Source organism: Equus quagga, unplaced genomic scaffold (genome assembly GCF_021613505.1).
Source record: "Equus quagga isolate Etosha38 unplaced genomic scaffold, UCLA_HA_Equagga_1.0 73442_RagTag, whole genome shotgun sequence".
Classification (NCBI taxonomy): domain Eukaryota; kingdom Metazoa; phylum Chordata; class Mammalia; order Perissodactyla; family Equidae; genus Equus; species Equus quagga.
The window spans coordinates 5,074,262-5,091,036 of record NW_025802777.1 but is presented as its reverse complement, the minus strand read 5'-3'; the positions used below and the strand labels follow the sequence as shown (position 1 = coordinate 5,091,036).

At 43.7% G+C, this 16,775-nt stretch overlaps 1 protein-coding gene across 3 annotated transcripts in view; it reads right to left on the bottom strand.

Annotated features, from left to right (window-relative positions):
* LOC124234361 (transcriptional regulator ERG) overlaps nt 1-16,775 on the bottom strand; it is a 257,281-nt gene that overhangs the window by 167,384 nt on the left and 73,122 nt on the right. For all 3 annotated transcript variants that reach the window (XM_046651707.1, XM_046651704.1, XM_046651705.1), the window contains exon 3: nt 13,665-13,752. In XM_046651707.1, coding sequence (XP_046507663.1) covers nt 13,665-13,703 — 39 coding nt within the window. In that variant the 5' untranslated portion in view covers nt 13,704-13,752. The remainder of the gene's footprint in view (nt 1-13,664; nt 13,753-16,775) is intronic.

Below are 16,775 nucleotides of genomic sequence, written 5' to 3'. Positions count from 1 at the left end.
AATCCACTATTTTTTAGGATAAGACCACTAGGGTGCTTACCCCCTCATTTCTTACCCCACAGAAATCAGGGAGTGTTTTCCAAATATATCCAAAGAAAGAAACCATATATTATATATCACAGCCCCATAGACACACACACACATAGATAATGAAAATGAAAGTTTTCCAAAATAATACTTTTCCTTTCTATACGCGATGCACCCTGCTAGCTTCCGTTCTATTCCATTCCATTTCCTTTGGCTAATACCAGCCTTGACTCACTTCCACAAGTGGGTCGTGACCTGTGGTTTGGAAACCAGGGCTTCAGAGCCTTGCTGTAAAAAGGCTGGTCCTCAGGCCAGCAGCACCAGGGGCCTTGTCTGAAGCGCAGAAGCTCAAGGTCCACCCTAGTCCACAGGTGACTCTCAGGCACATTGAAGTTGGAGGAGCCTTGCTCTAGAATGCAAAACTGAGGACTGAGGATCCGTCATCTGAAGTGAATATAGATCAAGAACGTGCCTTGAAAAAATCTTTGTTCAAAGGAGTGCTGTCATCCCGCTGACTTCAAAAGCAACACATTTTCCGGCAGAAGAGTTAGGTGCAAATGAGAATGGATTTTCAGTTTTATCAGCTGCATCCAGTGGGCTCTCCATCACCAGCACAGGGGTCCTACCCTAATCCTGGGCCTCCAGGGGCAGGGGTGCCGGGGTGCTGAGTCGGCTGCAATAGATCTGTGAACATATAAGAGTGTGTGTGTGTGTGTGTGTGTGCGTGCGCGTGCGTGCTTACTCTGGGGAGAAAAGATACAGCATTCTCCAAATTTGTAAAGAGTTCCATGATTCAAAAAAGTTAAGAGGAGCTATCAAGCTGTGAAAAGACACGGAGGAAACATAAATGCACATTACTGAATGAAAGAAGCCAGTTTCAAAGGCGGCACACTGTAGGATTCCAGCTATTTGACATTCTGAAACCACAAAACTATGGAAACAGTGAAAAGATCAGTGGTGGCCAGAGGTTTCTGGGGTAGGGGCTGGGGGTGAGGGGGATACATAATCAGAGCACAGAGGACTTTTAGGACAGTGACACTATGCTGTATCATACTACAGGGAGAGACCCCTGTCCTTACACATTAGTCCAAACCCATAGAATGCATGGCACAATGAGTGCACCCTAATGTAAACTGCGGACTTTGGGTGATGATGAGGAGTCAACACAGCCTCATCAATAGTAACAAACGGGCCACTCTGCTGAAGAATGTTGACCATGGGAAAGGCTGTGGATGTGTGGGCACGGAGGGCAACGGCAGCTCTGTACTTTCCGCTCAATTTTGCTGTGAAACTTGTCTAAAAAATAAACTTAAGTTTTATACATAAAAGTTAAAACACTGCCCTCGAGAACACATTCTCTCTGCTGCAAACCGGCCATGTGGTCGCCATCACACCTACAAATGAGGAGAGAGAAGCATAAAGAGTCGGTGCAAACCGAGTGGGGCCATATGTCCCAGAATAGAACAAAGTTCCTGGGCGGCTCTCACTTCATTGTGACCACTGCTTCTTTAATGCAATCAACACATATATGTTAAGTATCTACTAGGCACAAGGTACAGGGGGAGACACAAATCACTTTAAGTAACATATAATCCAACAAGCAGAGAAAACAGGCGTGCAGATAATCATTATACGGTAAATAAGCCCTCCTCTTTCCAAGTGGCAAGGAGCCACATGTCAAGGTTTGGAGGACACAAAGACAAAAGCAAGAGGCCAGAGAGCGTGGAGCAAGAAACTCAGCTCACTGACGAATGAGCACCAGGAGAGCACATGCAAACGCTTTGACAAGGATACCAGCTGTTTCCAACCATGACCTCTTCCAGTTGTTCTGTGACCCATTTTGGCGGATGTGCCCATGCTAGTCGTCAACTATCTTGATTATCTACCCTATAGGGGGGCCTGGCAGAACAAAACTGCTGCAAAGTTATGCTGGGTTCATTTTGCACGGAACGCAGAACTCCAGATGAAAGAACCTGGATTCGATGCTGTCAGCAATTCCACATGTCCTCCGAGAACACTGAATGACTTTGTTGGTGGTTTTTCAAATGAAATATATTTTCTTTTATTTCTCTTAAACAAATTAGATAGAAAACTGGGAAATACATAGAAGTAAAAACAAGGAAAAAAAAAGATAAGAAGTTTCTAGGTTTAGAAGCTAAGGAAAAGATAGCAAAGTATCAATAGATGCAAGCAAATAAAAATAATTATTTCATAGGGGTAATCATAAAAATCAAAAGGCAGAATAAATATCAAAAACAGTCTACATGGGGCCAGCCTGGTGGCGTAGTGGTTAAGTTCGCACGCTCTGCTTCAGCGGCCCGGGGCTCACCAGTTTGGATCCTGGGCCTGAACCTACACACCACTCATCAAGCCATGCTGTGGCAGCATCCCACATAGCAGAACTAGAAGGACTTACAAGTAGGATATACAACTATGTGCTGGGGCTTTGGGGAGAAAAAAAAGAGAGGAAGATTAAAAAAAAAAAAACCCAAAAACAATCTATATGATAAATACGACATAGCTCAGGGTTGATATCATTAAAATAAAATTATACAAGATGCTGAAAAAAGTACTAAACCTTCTAAATCTTAACTGTGAAGAGTTGCCCACATGAGCTGGCTGTGCCTCTCCTCTCTGTCTTGTTTGAACCCACTCCAACGTGGCTTTTGTCTACTCCACACAAATTGCTCTTCCAAGGCCACCGATGACTTTCATGTGGTCAGAGCAGATGGTCCTCACCTCTACTGACCTGGCTGTCTCTCATACCCACTGGCTCCGCCTCTCAGCCCTCTGTGGGTCCCTCCTCATCCTCCCAACCTCTTCATGTTAGAGGGACTCTCCTGTACCTCGGTCCCCAGGTGATCTCATATAGTCACCCAGCCTCAAATACAGGCTTATGACTCACAAATTGTAAATGACTCAACCAAAGTAAATTATACCTCAAGGAAGCTGTTAAAAAAAAATCAGAGCATGTCACCCATTCTTCTTAAAACCCTGCAACAGTCCCCCGACCCCCGACATGCAGAATAAAACTTAAAAATCCTTAGCCTTGCATATCAGAACACTGATCTATGGCCTCCCCATTACCTCTCCAACCCCAAGTCCCGCAGCTCTGCCCTCACTGCACACAAGCCCCTGCTCTCTGCTGTTCCTTGAACACACCGAACAAGCTCCCACCAATGGCCTCTGCACGTGCTGTCCCCTTGCTCCGGGACACTCTGCCCCATATGATCATACAGCTCCTCTCTCACTTCCTTCAGGTCTCTGCTTGAATTTCAGCTCCTCCCAACAACCTCCCTCGGCCAATGAGAAGCCGTTGCAGCACTGAGCTGTTACTTTTTTCCAATGGATTTTCGTTTAGAACAACCCTTCCTCCTCTTTTTTCTCTATAAAAGCAGCTTCCCTCCTTTGTTTGTTGGATTTGCCTATGGTTTGCCACAGCACGCACATCCCAATTGCAATTCTTTTGGCTATTTCGGAATAACCTTATTTTGATATAAAATAACAGGGAAATTTGCTTTTTTTTTTTTTATGTGTATGTGAAGAAGATTGGCCCTGACCTACCATCTGTGCCAATCTTCCTCTACTTTGTATGTGAGATGCCTCTACTTTGTATGTGCTTGATGATCAGTGTGTACGTCCATGCCTGGGATCTGAACCTGTGACCCCTGGGCTGCTGAAGCGGAACATGTGAACTTAACCACTACGCCACAGGGCTGGCCCCCAAATTTGCTTTTTAAGTTTAACAGAGGAATGGTGAAAACTATCTGAATATATTTCTTACTCAATTTCTATTTTATTTTAAGTATTTTCTCATTGTTTTGTTAGAAAAATTAAACCTTTGATCATGACAAAAATTGCAAAATCTTTTGCAAGATTGTCACTTGTGTTTTCAGTTTGCTTGTGGTGAAGTTTTTCCCAATTCAGGGATTTATGTAGTCAAATTGATCAATCTATGTCTTGTATAATACTTAAAGAGGAATTCTTCATTACATGTTTTCTATTAGTGTGTTTTTATGTTTATAATTTCAGCTATTGAAAATTTGTCTTCTATAATTGATTTTTTCCAAATACTATCTGGTTATCTACAATCCTTATTTAATAATTAATATTTTCCTATCTAATTTAAAATACTGTCTTTAAATTTTTGTATCTAATTGGGTCTGTAGAGAGGTGCAAAATGGCACCTCTCCCCTCCATCACTCGCTTGATTACCTCTTTCTTACTTTAACTTTTGTTCTGGAGAATACCAACCAGTATATATATATATATATTGAGAGAGAGAGAGAGATGTCGTAATGCTGGTAATATATATGTATTTGAGCACACATCCTATCTCAACGCCTAGGATGGAAGCTTCACGCAGGCAAGGATCTTATCTGTTTGGTTCATGCCAAATCCCCAGCAGTCTCGAATGACTTCATTGAAATGGGTCCAAAAAATTTCAAAAAAAGATAACATAACTTGCTGAGAAGTGTATGAGATGATCATTTGCACAAGTTTCCAAATGAAATAACATCTGTAAAACTTTACTTTCTACCCAGCAAATCAGCCAAGGTTAAAAAGCACGCTAGAAAGCGGTAAAATGGCACCTCGAATACTTCTTGGAGAAGCAGAGAAGGGCACAGTCGAGTGGGCAGATGTTGGCAGCAAAAGCCCTAAAGATGGTCATACGCCTTGAATTAATCCAGGTTTCTGATGAGAGAAGTGCTGAAGGACGCGACCTTTTAGGAGGATTACCCTGGCTGCGTGAGATAGGAACTTTAAGAAGGGCGGGTGGAGACAGCAGCGGCAGAACACTTAGAGAGCCCTGTGATATAGCACACAGGGCAGAGAACGCAGCCGCGCATTAGGACCGCAGAGGAAAGGTGCTGTGAATTAGACATGAAGGGAAAGGAGAAAGGGAGAACGGAGCTAAAGATATGCCTCATGTCTTATGCCTGGGTCACTAGGAGAAGTGCCCATTATGAAAAAGAAGCAAAGTGGATTAACGAAAATTTTAAAATGATGAAGCTGATGATAATAGCCAACCATTGCTATTGACCAGACACTTTTCTAAGACCTTCACGTGAATTACCTCATCTGATTTTCCTACAACCCTAGAAGGTGATACCATGATCCTCATATTACTGATGAGAGAATGGAGGCTCAGAGAGGCTCAGTAACTTGCCCATGCTCAATCAGCAAATGTTCTACCTGGGATTGTAAAGCAGGAAGTCTGGTTTCACAGCCAGGCTGATCAACCAATACTCTATAGCTGCCTTGTCCCAAAAGGAAAGGTTCTAGAAATGAAACGATGTTGTAGACACATGAACCTGGCCTCGGGGGAGGCTGGACTCTGTGACCTGAACAAATGACCTAAGCTCTGGATTCAGAGCCCTAGAGTATGTGAAGATGCTCTGAAGACTCGAAGTACCAGACAAATGGACATACAGTCCCTCTGACTGGTTGCTGAGTTGAAGGTACCTGTACCCACATCCAGAGTCTAGCAGGCACCTAGCAATGTGAGGCTGGAGCTCAGGGGAGAAATCAGAGCCAGAGAAAGCTGAGTCCTCTATACAAAGGTGATAACTGAAGCCATGGGAGTTTGAGATCAGAAGGTAAAGAAGGTATAGAAGGAAAAGAAGACATTGGAAATTAAACCATGGAGAAGCCAGTAGTAAGAGTTGTTCCCACTCATTAACAAGAGCAGGCAGAAAGTTGGGTGCACACAACAGAAAATGTGTACTTAGTGTCCTGAACTCACTGTACCCTGAGCTAGCCCCAAACTCATGCCTCCCCCACCTCAGTGGTCCCAACACTGAGTCTTGCAACAAGGGTGACAATGCTTAAACCCTAGTTGCACAAAGGGAGTTGCACATCCAACAGCGGGGCCGGCCACGCTGACATCTCTGATACACTCACTTGCTGGGGGCTGGCCTGAAAAATTCTTGATTCAAATTCCCGATAAGTTAATTTCCCATCAGGCCAGAAGATGCAATGAGTGACACTCCTCGTCTGGACTCTATTACACCCAATCATGGAGCCCAAGAAACGTGCCGACATTTTGAAAACAAGTCCAAATAATGCTCTTTAAACCCTTACAGGTGTTGACTAAGCTCTCCAGCAGCTGTGCAAAATAATGCAGCCTCCAGTGTAGACAGAAAAAAATAAATCAGTTGCTTTGATAAATATTTACTTATTGATTATCTAAGGCTAGGTTAATAATTAATAACTATTCGTAATCTAAGCAAGGTCCACAGAAACACCTGAGGAGCTTGTGAAAATGCAGTCCCCTGAGTCCAGCCCAAACTTCCTGGAGAAGCAGCTCTGGGGGCAAGCCCAGGAATCTGTATTTTGACTAGCTCTCCTTTGGGATACTTCTGGGAACCAGCTCTGCAAGAACACTGCCCCAGAGGGGCTCCAGGCCAAGCATGCACAGCTTCTCACCATTCCCCGGGGAAGTGACTTCAATCTCCTCCAACCCCCGCCTACACCTGGTAAAGCTGGTGCCCTCCCTGAATGTCAGCATCACTCAATCTTAACGAGTCACAGCCAGTTTGGGGGGAACTGTGCAGCACGCCTGGGGAGCACGCCATTAAACCCCGCTGCACACACCCTGAGCACACGGCCAGCAGTAGCGGAGCGAGCTCAGCCCGCAGGAGCACAGGACGCCAGCAGGAAGGAGAGACAGAAAGGAGAGCCCCATCACAGAAAGCTCACAGAAAGCTGACCTGCAGCAGGGCCCTCAGACCTTAGAAGTCTCCGCTGTTTTGCCATATCAAATCTTTTGATATTTTTAAACACTATTATTTTTCTGATTATAAAAGTAATAGGCACTCATAGTAAAATTTTAGCAAATTTGCTCTTCTAATCTTAATTAAGTGCCACCATCCTGCAGATAAATGAAAGTGCAGCCATAAATGGCCACAAGGTCGCCAGGCTCATCGGGATGTGCTAACCCCACTGGAATCTGATCACAGCTGATTTATTGAGGAAAAAATAGGCAGCGTATCACAGGCTTACGTCATCTTCACAGTACACAGACTTCGAGGGGAAAACTCCCGTCTCTCTTCTCTCTCAAGTGTATCCTCAAAAGGGTAAACTTTCCACCTTCCTGTGAAGCACAGTGACTATAAATCAGATTCGCAAATATGTGCAAAATGCTTACAACTCAATGGGTCTTTTGTCAGGCAGGTGGGAGCTGGGTAGTGAGATCCTCCCTTCTCCGTGGCAAGGGATCAATCACCACCAGCCAGCAGTCACCTAATCCCTTCCTCGGGATGCAGCCGGGGCCGCTGTTAGCATCTGCTTCGTGTTATTGGAAGTGTCCCGTTCGTCCGCTGGGTTCTCAGGCTTCCCAGTGACCTCGTGCTTAACGCCGGCTACTTCTTAAAGCTTTCCTAGATCCTTCCTTCCACGAAACACAGAGTTTAAGTTTAGTATCTTTTACAGTCAGAAATATTTAGTGTTACTTCCAGAGCGGTGGCCCCAGATGCTGCGGGAAAGAAGTCAGTCCAGCAGTTCACTTCTTGGCAAGTACTGGTCCTGTTCTTTCCAGTTCTTTCCAGAATATTCCAACTTCTTCCTTCTCCTCTTCCACCGCTATTATGTAAGAGTATGCTAATAAATAACATTACATATCAACAATATAACTATATATTATAAAATTGCTATAACATAATGACTGTTTTATTATTAACAATATTAATATATTACTATACATAATGTTATATAATATATTAATGTTCATATTATATTATTAACAATGTGTTACTAATAATATATAATAATATACAAAATATAACAGTATATAACAGTATATGTTAATAATATACAATTAATATTACATTAGTAACATTATAATATACTGATAGTAAAATGAAATGTGATAATAACTGCCTAGGGTGTGCCAGACACTGCTCTAAATGCTTAAGCTCATTCACGTTAACTAATTTAATCCGCATGATTCTATGAGGCAGGCACACTATTTCATCCTCATTTTACAAGTGAGGAAACTGAGGCAGCTAATGAGAGGTGGAGGCAAATTTCAAACCTAGACCATCTGGCCCCAAGACACTTATAAAAATGAGCAAAAAATATAAAAGCTAAAGAGAAAGGGAGCAGGAGGGAAAAAGCCATAATTAGAAACAATCGTAAGTAAGCAGCGTTCAGCCTCTCCACACGTGGAAGCAATTAGAAACCTGACCAGGGACCCCGCCAGTCCATCGTCTGTGACTGAGCTCACGCGAACCTGGAGGAGCAGGATCTAGAGGTTGCCAGCAGTGGACCGCAGAAGCGAGCCTGGGCATCCTTTGGGAACTTTGGGGCAGAGGGTCAATGCATCGATGCAGTGACAAACTCCAGGAACTTCTAGGCATGGCAGCATCTGTGAGCTGGACCTGTGAGCCACGGGGCTCATGAAGCATACTCAAAATCACCTGCATGCTTCATCTAAAATAAACAGCCAGAGGGGATCCCCAGGAAGACCCTGGAGGCCAGGCTGTCCACAGGCAGGAGCGATGCTCGCTGAGCACGGGAGCTGCGAGCAGGATGCAGCGGGATGGGTGAGCCGAGAGGAGCAGGGCAAGCAGCTTCTCTCAGATGCCTGCCCAGCGCCCAGCAGCAGCTCCCAGGGGCCTCATGGGCAATCCTCACTGTGTGCCGCTTTGGGTCCCAGGTGTCTGGGAACATGTGAGTTGTGCCCAGGATGGCAGGTGCTGTGTCTTTATGGTCTCTTATCCCCCTCCAACCCCACTGTGGGTACATGGAAGGCTTTAATAAATATTTGCTGAATGAATGAATGAATCAGACAGAGACAGGTTCCTCGTTACAAAAGGGTGCAGTGGAACCATTCACAGAACTACAGACGGGTAGACTTACTCAACTTAGAAATGCCCAGAGCTGCCTTGCGACCCCCGTGCTCAGCTTCAGTGCTGCAGCCCGCTGCCAGGACATCAGTTGACCAGAGCCAGCACCTGCCTTCCGTAGCCACTAGACCAGTGCTGGACCAAGCGGGCTCTAACGTTCACACTTTGCTACAGTGTCGAGTGGTTTTTGATTAGAAAGCAGGTTCCCAAATAGGACTTCACCTTGAGCTGCCCAACTCAATCTTCCCCTTCTCTTCTTTTAGTATTTTAAGTTTTTTACTTAAACATCACTCTTAACAAAATAGAAGTAATATATTTGTGCAATTTAAACAATAAGAAGCAAGCTTCCTTGTATGGACTCCTCAGCCCACAATGAGCAATACCAGGACCTCAGAAGCCCCCAGAGCCCCTCCCTGAAGCTCTCTCCTCCTCCACAATTCTTGTCCTGAATTATGTACTTAGTTTGCCCTTGTTTTTATTTTTGACACAGATGTATGTTTCTCTGAACAACATATGTTTTTTATTTTGCCTCTTTTTGATTTTTATATGTGGAATCATATGGTATTTCTTCTTCTGTGACATTTTTTCCACTCGACCTTGAGAATCATCCACATAGATGCACAGACACAGGCAGACACTTGTAGCTTCTTTTTCACTGCTGTATAGCATTTCACTGTAGGACTAGAACACAACATTGATTTATTCTGCTGGTGGGTGTTTGGGTGGTTCTAGTTTTTGGCTTGTGCGCATCTCCTGGTGCCCATGTGCAACAGGGTATATACTCAGGGCTGGCACTGCTGGAGCACCGTTATCTTTACAGGTAACCCCAAACTGATACCACAGGACAACTGCTATGTTACCAATTTACACCCCCACCAGTGTGGGGGAAAGGACCCTCTGTGCCACATCCAAACCTCAATGCTATGAACTTGCTTTCACGTACATTATTATTTTTCCTCTTATCCCCTAAGCACCTCTCAAAGTAACTAGCTAACATGTCCCACATATGTACCCACCTACTCCGATATGAGCCCTATATGTTTTAGATATGTACCTAACCATGAAAATTACATGATGTTGTTTGGGAAGTTTACATGTTTTCATGTATGTGAATAGTACTGTGCCACAAACCACATTCTGTTTTAGATCTTTTTTCACTCAACTCCATATTTTGTAAGACATACCCACAATGCTCGACGTATGTTAGAGACACAATGATATTGTATCTTTAAGGTGGATGTGTTACCCTCATTTTACAGACCACAGGGATCGCTCACAACAGTTCAGCACTCAGTAGGGGCTTGGGGCATTCCGTGTAATAACTCACTGAATCCTCACACCAACCCCACAAAGTAGGTGATTCCCTTTGAGACAAGAGGAAACCAAGCCACAGAGAGATTAAGAAACTTGTAAAAAAACCACCCAGTTAGTAAATGATGGAGCAGGATTTGAATCAAGTCCTATGATGTCAGAACCCTCACTCTTATCTATGACATGAAGCTCACTAAGGACGTGGGACTCAGAGAGTTTGTCACCAGCCTCTCTAGGTTCCACAGCCAGTGAACCACGGAGTAGAACAAGTTCAGACTCTTCCCCTCTCCATCCCGTCCTCATGTGGTCAGTTCCAAAATGCACGATGTTCTGTGTGAGCAGCTGGTGAAGAGCAAAGGGGGGAATTAGAAAATGTCCCAATCACATGTCTCTTTAAAGTTGCACACTTGACTGATATGTGTAATCCTCTTCATCCAACGTTAGTAAATGAAAACATTAATAAGATGGAACTCGTGAGGAAATGCAATGATGTAAACGGAAAATTCCTTTATCAGAATGAGAATTAATGACCAAAATCTGTGTCGAATCCTAATCAAATGGGTTTGCTAGCCTTAGCCGTTTTTCCCTGCTCGGGATAACAGTCCGGTCCATCTCTGGCTGCGACAGACTCTACCCCTTAGCAGGGCAGATACATGGTCACATGCACCTAACGCTACGAGCATACTTGTCTGACACATTTCTATGATTTCTATTATAAGAAAGTACTTGGAAGGGCCAGCAAAGAAAGGCAAATCAAAATGTGCTTAATGACTTATTTTTATCACTAACAGATAACATGCCAAAATTTTTTTTAAGTTCTGCTCTTTTTTTTGTAAATGAATTGCTACAATTGCTGTATTATTTCAATCAAGAATGTTTTCTATTTCATAGTTCTTTATCATCCTTCTTTTTATTATTATTATTCCCAGCTCCTTAAACACATAAAAGGATAAAAGCAATCTCTTCTGGCAGAAAAGAACTATAGTAGATTATGCAGAATAAATTTCTTAAATATGAAAGGAACATTTCTCTCCTCCAGATCAGCCTGGGGACTGAAAGTGAAGGACACATCAAGTATCTATGGCTGTCTCCCTTCACACCTTCAAGGTTAAACCACTTCTGTGAGAATTCAAGTCCTTTTCAGACAGGAAAAAAAATTCAGTAGCAAGGAGCCAACGACAAAATCTTTCACTATTTACATTAACACACCAAGGGGAACCATTCATGTGCCATTTAGAAGAACTTCTCCCAGAAACAAAAGCTGCATTCCTCGGCCCAGAACCAGAAACTTCTCAGCATATAAAATTTTACTGAACAAATCCCTGAAATCAGGTATTTTAAGGAAACAGTGGAAGGCAATCTATTTTTCTAACTTTGTTCTCAAGGATATCAATTTCATATACCAAAGAAAAAGGAAGTTCAGGAATAATTATTCAAATTCCAATAGGTGGAATTTGATAGATTTACAAACGAAATAAACTCTAATATAATTCTCTCTTTAATACAATTCTCTCCATCTCAGAACTGCAACTATAAGTAACTGCAACTCTAAATTGCCAGCTCATCTTCAAAGCACACGGAAGCAATCTGAGTTGAAATTTATTTTTTAAAAACTCTCAGGGTTACCATTCTCAAAATTATCCTTCACTTATATTTATGTTAACCCATATGATGATGATAAGATAAATATGAGCTGAAAATAAAGTTCATTCCTGAAATCAAATATAGAACGTCTCCACTGAACACATTTTCAGAGAGAAGATTTCTCAGATTTGTCTAAGACTGCTTGTGCTCGATAAATTAACGTATAAAAATCTGCAATAATTTCTTGTTGACTTCATCTTTTCCTTCTGGCTGGTTAAGAATAAGATGCCAAGCAGAATGGATCTCAGTTGTTGACCGTCATACTTTGAACTGTAGGAGATATTTCTTGTATCACCAACCCCACGAGCTTTTATTTGCATCCTGCAGCTTCATGGTCAACAGAGACCAAAAGAAAAAGTCTTCACTGCCCCCATCTGTGTGTAGCATGGACACACTTACCAAACATGTTCCAGATATTTCTGAAGAAATCTTATCACATCCACAAGAGAGTTCCCACTTGCATTTCTGGAGACATAACTGCCATCCCCCAATAAAGTATTGCACAGAAATCAAATTATAGGGTCCCCCATGAGGACCTGCCCCTCTCTATCCTTGGATGAAATTCAGAACCCTCAACACCCCTGGGACATCCCCTATTTATGAAACCTCAGGAGGACCCACAAGGCTCAAAGAATGCATTTAAGCTCTTATTACTTCTAATTCCACTTTCAAAGAAATCGAATGTGTATAAATGTGAGTTGCACATAGGATGCAACATTCCCAAATATATTCCTTTTAAAATATGTGTGTGTGTGATTTTGGAGGACATTTTATATTTTAGTTGAATAAAAAGGTAAATTTTTCAATACCATAAACTTTCCTGTCAATGTTAAGCCACTTTCCATTTTCAAAAATGTTTTAGGCAAAGAATATAAATCAGCAAAACCTACTAGGCCACGCAAGGAAAATAAATGTATATGGGGAACATGAAGAACTGGCAATGTAGTGAATGATTTGGGCTAGTGTAGACAGCTGAACTAAACAGTACAGGTGTAGACAGCCTATCTGGATAATGTAGCTCAAGCCCTAATTTTTTTTCTGTAACTTTTATTTAGGTCAAGTATATTCAAACCATCACTTCATTTCCTCCCTGGGGCTATACCCTACCTGCATGTACATGTCGTATTGAAATAAAAGGGTGGCCTTCCTCTTGGGACCTTGCCTTGGCACCCATCTCACTTCCTTATTCTGTCACCTCCAGAGCCACCGGGAAGTGCTGTCAGTGAGCAGCTAGGGCAGGTGTCACATGACGAGCTGCTGAAGTGTTGGCATGCCCAGATAAAACAGCGTCCAGCATTGGAAATGTGAGCATTCACGCTCTAGTGCCTTCCTAGGCAACCCCAGGCAAGCGTAAAGGAGACAGAACTAAAACAGAAATTAGAAGAATCTGGATGTGCTTTTATATGTTCGCTCAGGGGTCAGCAATCCTCTTCTGCAAAGGACCAGATAGTAAATATTTCCAGCTCTGCAGGCCATATGGTCTTTGTTGCAGCTACTCACCTCTGCCATGATAGCGTGAGAGCAGCCATAGATGGGATGTCAATGAGTGAGCATGGCCGTGTCCCAGGAAAACTTTCTTTATGGACAATGAAATCTAAATTTCATATAATTTGCACGCATTATGAAATATTTTTCTTTTGATTTTTTCCAACCACTTAAAAATGTGAAAATCATTTTCTTAGCTCACGGGCTACATAAAAACAAGTGGTGGGCCAGATTTGGTCCTCAGCTGTGGACGGCTGATCCCTGCATTAACCAATTCGTGGACAGGCATCTGTGAAAACCCAGCCAAGGAGGAAGCCAGGGCAGCTTCCTGGCCAAGATGGCACCTACCTTGATATGAGCTGCTGGGTCCGGGACAGTCTGAATCATGTCCTTTAGTGGGCCAGCTCATTTACCATCCGTTCAGAACCCGAGACAGCTGAGAGACAAAGAGACAACACAGATAATAATAAACAACCTTGTTTCTGTGTTTGGTTTTCCATGAGGACTGAACACATCACACCAATGACAAAGGAATCACAGCTTTGCATTAAACACATGGCCCGAAGGCATCCTTTAGGTATGTGCAGTAGACAAAGCGACTAGAGAACCCACTTCTCTTCTGCTGGGAATATCATTTTCTTTTAGTCCCCCAAAACCCCCACATCACATGCAGTTCACACACGTCATTTTACACGGGCAGCATGGATGAGCGATCTTTTAAAGGAAGAAATGAGATTTTTAAAAATGAGACATTTTCTACTACATAGAGAGAACTGGAATTTTGAAGTTCCCACCAAAACTAATGCCGTCTACACATCTTTTTGTTATCGTTGTTTTTGTGAGGAAGATTGGCCCTGAGCTAACATCTGCGCCAACCTCCCACTTTTTGCTTGAGGAAGATTGTTGCTGAGCTAACAAGTGTACTAAGCTTCCTCTGTCTTATGTGGGATGCCTCTATAGCATGGCTTGATGAGCCGTGCTAGGTCCACGCCTGGGATCTGAACCCACAAACCTCAGACCACTGAAGCGGAGCATGCGAACTTAACCACTACACCACCGGGCCAGCCCCACAGCTACACATCTTTTTAAGCTTCAGTTAAGCTCTTAGTAAAAAGCACGGCTACCATTCATTGAGTGCTTCAGTGGCAGCTCCGGAGCTAAGGGCTCCACGTGCATTTTCTCATTTAATGCTGACCACTGCTCCGAGGGATGGCCTTCCTATTGTCCAGTCAGGGACATGGAGACCCAGAGAGGCCACTGATGTATCCAAGACACAAAGCCAATAGTCAAGTCTGACTGGCCTGACTCCAAGGCCTACAAGAAATTTTAGTTTAACATAATTAACAGATTTCACCCTGTATTTTGAAGATACTTGAATTCATTTTTAAATTTAGTTTAAATTTAAATGAATTAAATATAAACATGTCATACTCTAGGAATAAATACTGCATCCAATAAATTCTTTTTTTCAGATTATAAACCAGTGTGTTCTGGTTATTGTCTGTCACCTCTCCTTGTCCCCAGAGCCACTCTCCACCCTCCCCAGCCGTGCCCCATGTCCCCCAGGGCTGACTCCTACAGACTGCCTCAGCAGGACTCCCTTGCCTCTGACCCCTGGCAAATTGGGTCAATGTGACACCATCTGGAGATCGGGGGGGCAGGAGGAGAGAAGGGTGGGGGTATTTCTTCCCCACATCTTCCCACTACCCACTTGAGGCTCCCTCTGTACATGGTCACAGTTCTGGCCATAGCTGGATTCTACAGTGACCTCTCCCATCCTCGGGACCATCCCCAGGGGCTCCAGGCTCCAGCAAGTGTTCACCACCCTGTCTTTGATTCTCTGTAGATATTAGGCACCAGTTGTGTTCTGCCACTGAAAATACCTTTTCTAATTTATATTTTTAGGTGCCATCACGTTTTTTTATCAACTATCATTTTTCTTTGTTTTCTTCTTTGTAAATCTGGCCTATGACTCTTAGCAGTAGTAAACTGCAAAATAAAAATAAATGGCTTTAGGGGCCAGCCTGGCGGCGCAGTGGTTAAGTTCACACATTCCGTTTCTCAGTGGCCCGGGGTTCACTGGTTCAGATCCCAGGTGCAGACATGGTACCGCTTGGCAAAACAGCCATGCTGTGGTAGGCATCCCATATATAAAAAAAGTAGAGGAAGATGGGCACAGATGTTAGCTTAGAGCCAGTCTTCCTCAGCAAAAAGAGGAGGATTGGCAGCAGTTAGCTCAGGGCTAATCTTCCTCAATAAATAAATAAATAAATAAATAAATGACTTGATTACAGGACTATAGACACAAAAGCTGCCTTTCAAGCTGACTCTTGAACACAGTCCACCAGGGATGTGCCAAAGCCCTCACAGGAGTCCCAACTACTCTGTATCTCACCCTTTCCGACCTTCTCACGGTGCAAACACATCCACTTCCAACAAGATGGGCTTCTCATGGGAAGCCTTTGCCTCCAGGTGTGCGTGCCCAAGGTCTGTCCCCCAAAAGGGCTCCATGGTGTCCTCCCAAGACCGGGGGAGCTTAGCTGGCCAAGGAGATGACAAACTTGGAAACTTAGGCATTATTTCTTACTACAGCCAAATTTCTTCATCTTGGAAAGTATGGAATTTTTTCCCCTAAGACTAAACCAAGTTCTTTTGGGGGATAATAGTTGCTCAAAAATGCAAAAGGAATGAAGCACTGTCTTAAAATTGAATTGGATGGCCGTGGAAGGTAAGCCACGCTCTTGGGGCACTAATGAGAGGCGAGGCTGGGAGAGGATGGGGGCCTGGCCGAGCATCTCTCAGAGCTGACTCGTCTGGCACAGGGATCCTTCAGCTCCCCCAGGAGTTCCTCCTCAGCAGAGCAGAGTCACCCCAGGAAAACACCACTCTGCTCCTAGAGTCCTTCCATCCATCTAAGAGACATAATCTCAAACCCTGATCCCTCAAAATGCGTTTTGGAACTGAAGGGTAACAAGAATCCTCTACCAGAAGACTCCGTGAGATTCTCAGAGTCGGTCCCAGGAGCAGGTGAATTCTCACTTCACACGAGGGGACCGTGCCAGCCTTCTGGAGGTTCCAAATGTAATGAAGTGAAACCAACATTCTGGATGTCCAAGACCATAGAAACATCATGGAAGTTACAGTGGCCATTCAGTTTGTCACCAACCAAGACACTAACTTAACAGACAACTGTTTACGTCTTCTGTCTTTCATGGGGAAGTTTTGGGTCCTTTCAATGCATCAAAGGTGAAACAGCAACAGATTCCAGAAGCAACAGTGCCACCATTCAAGGGATGGAGATGAGGAAACAATTCATACAGAGACCAAGAGATCGGTCCTGTGAGCAGGCAGCCAGGGGCAGTTCCAAGTGAGGGACATGGATAACACCCAGAGAGAGAGAGCTGACTCATACGGAGAGCCAGGGAGGTGCCACCAAGGAGCCTTGAAGAAGCAGAGGCA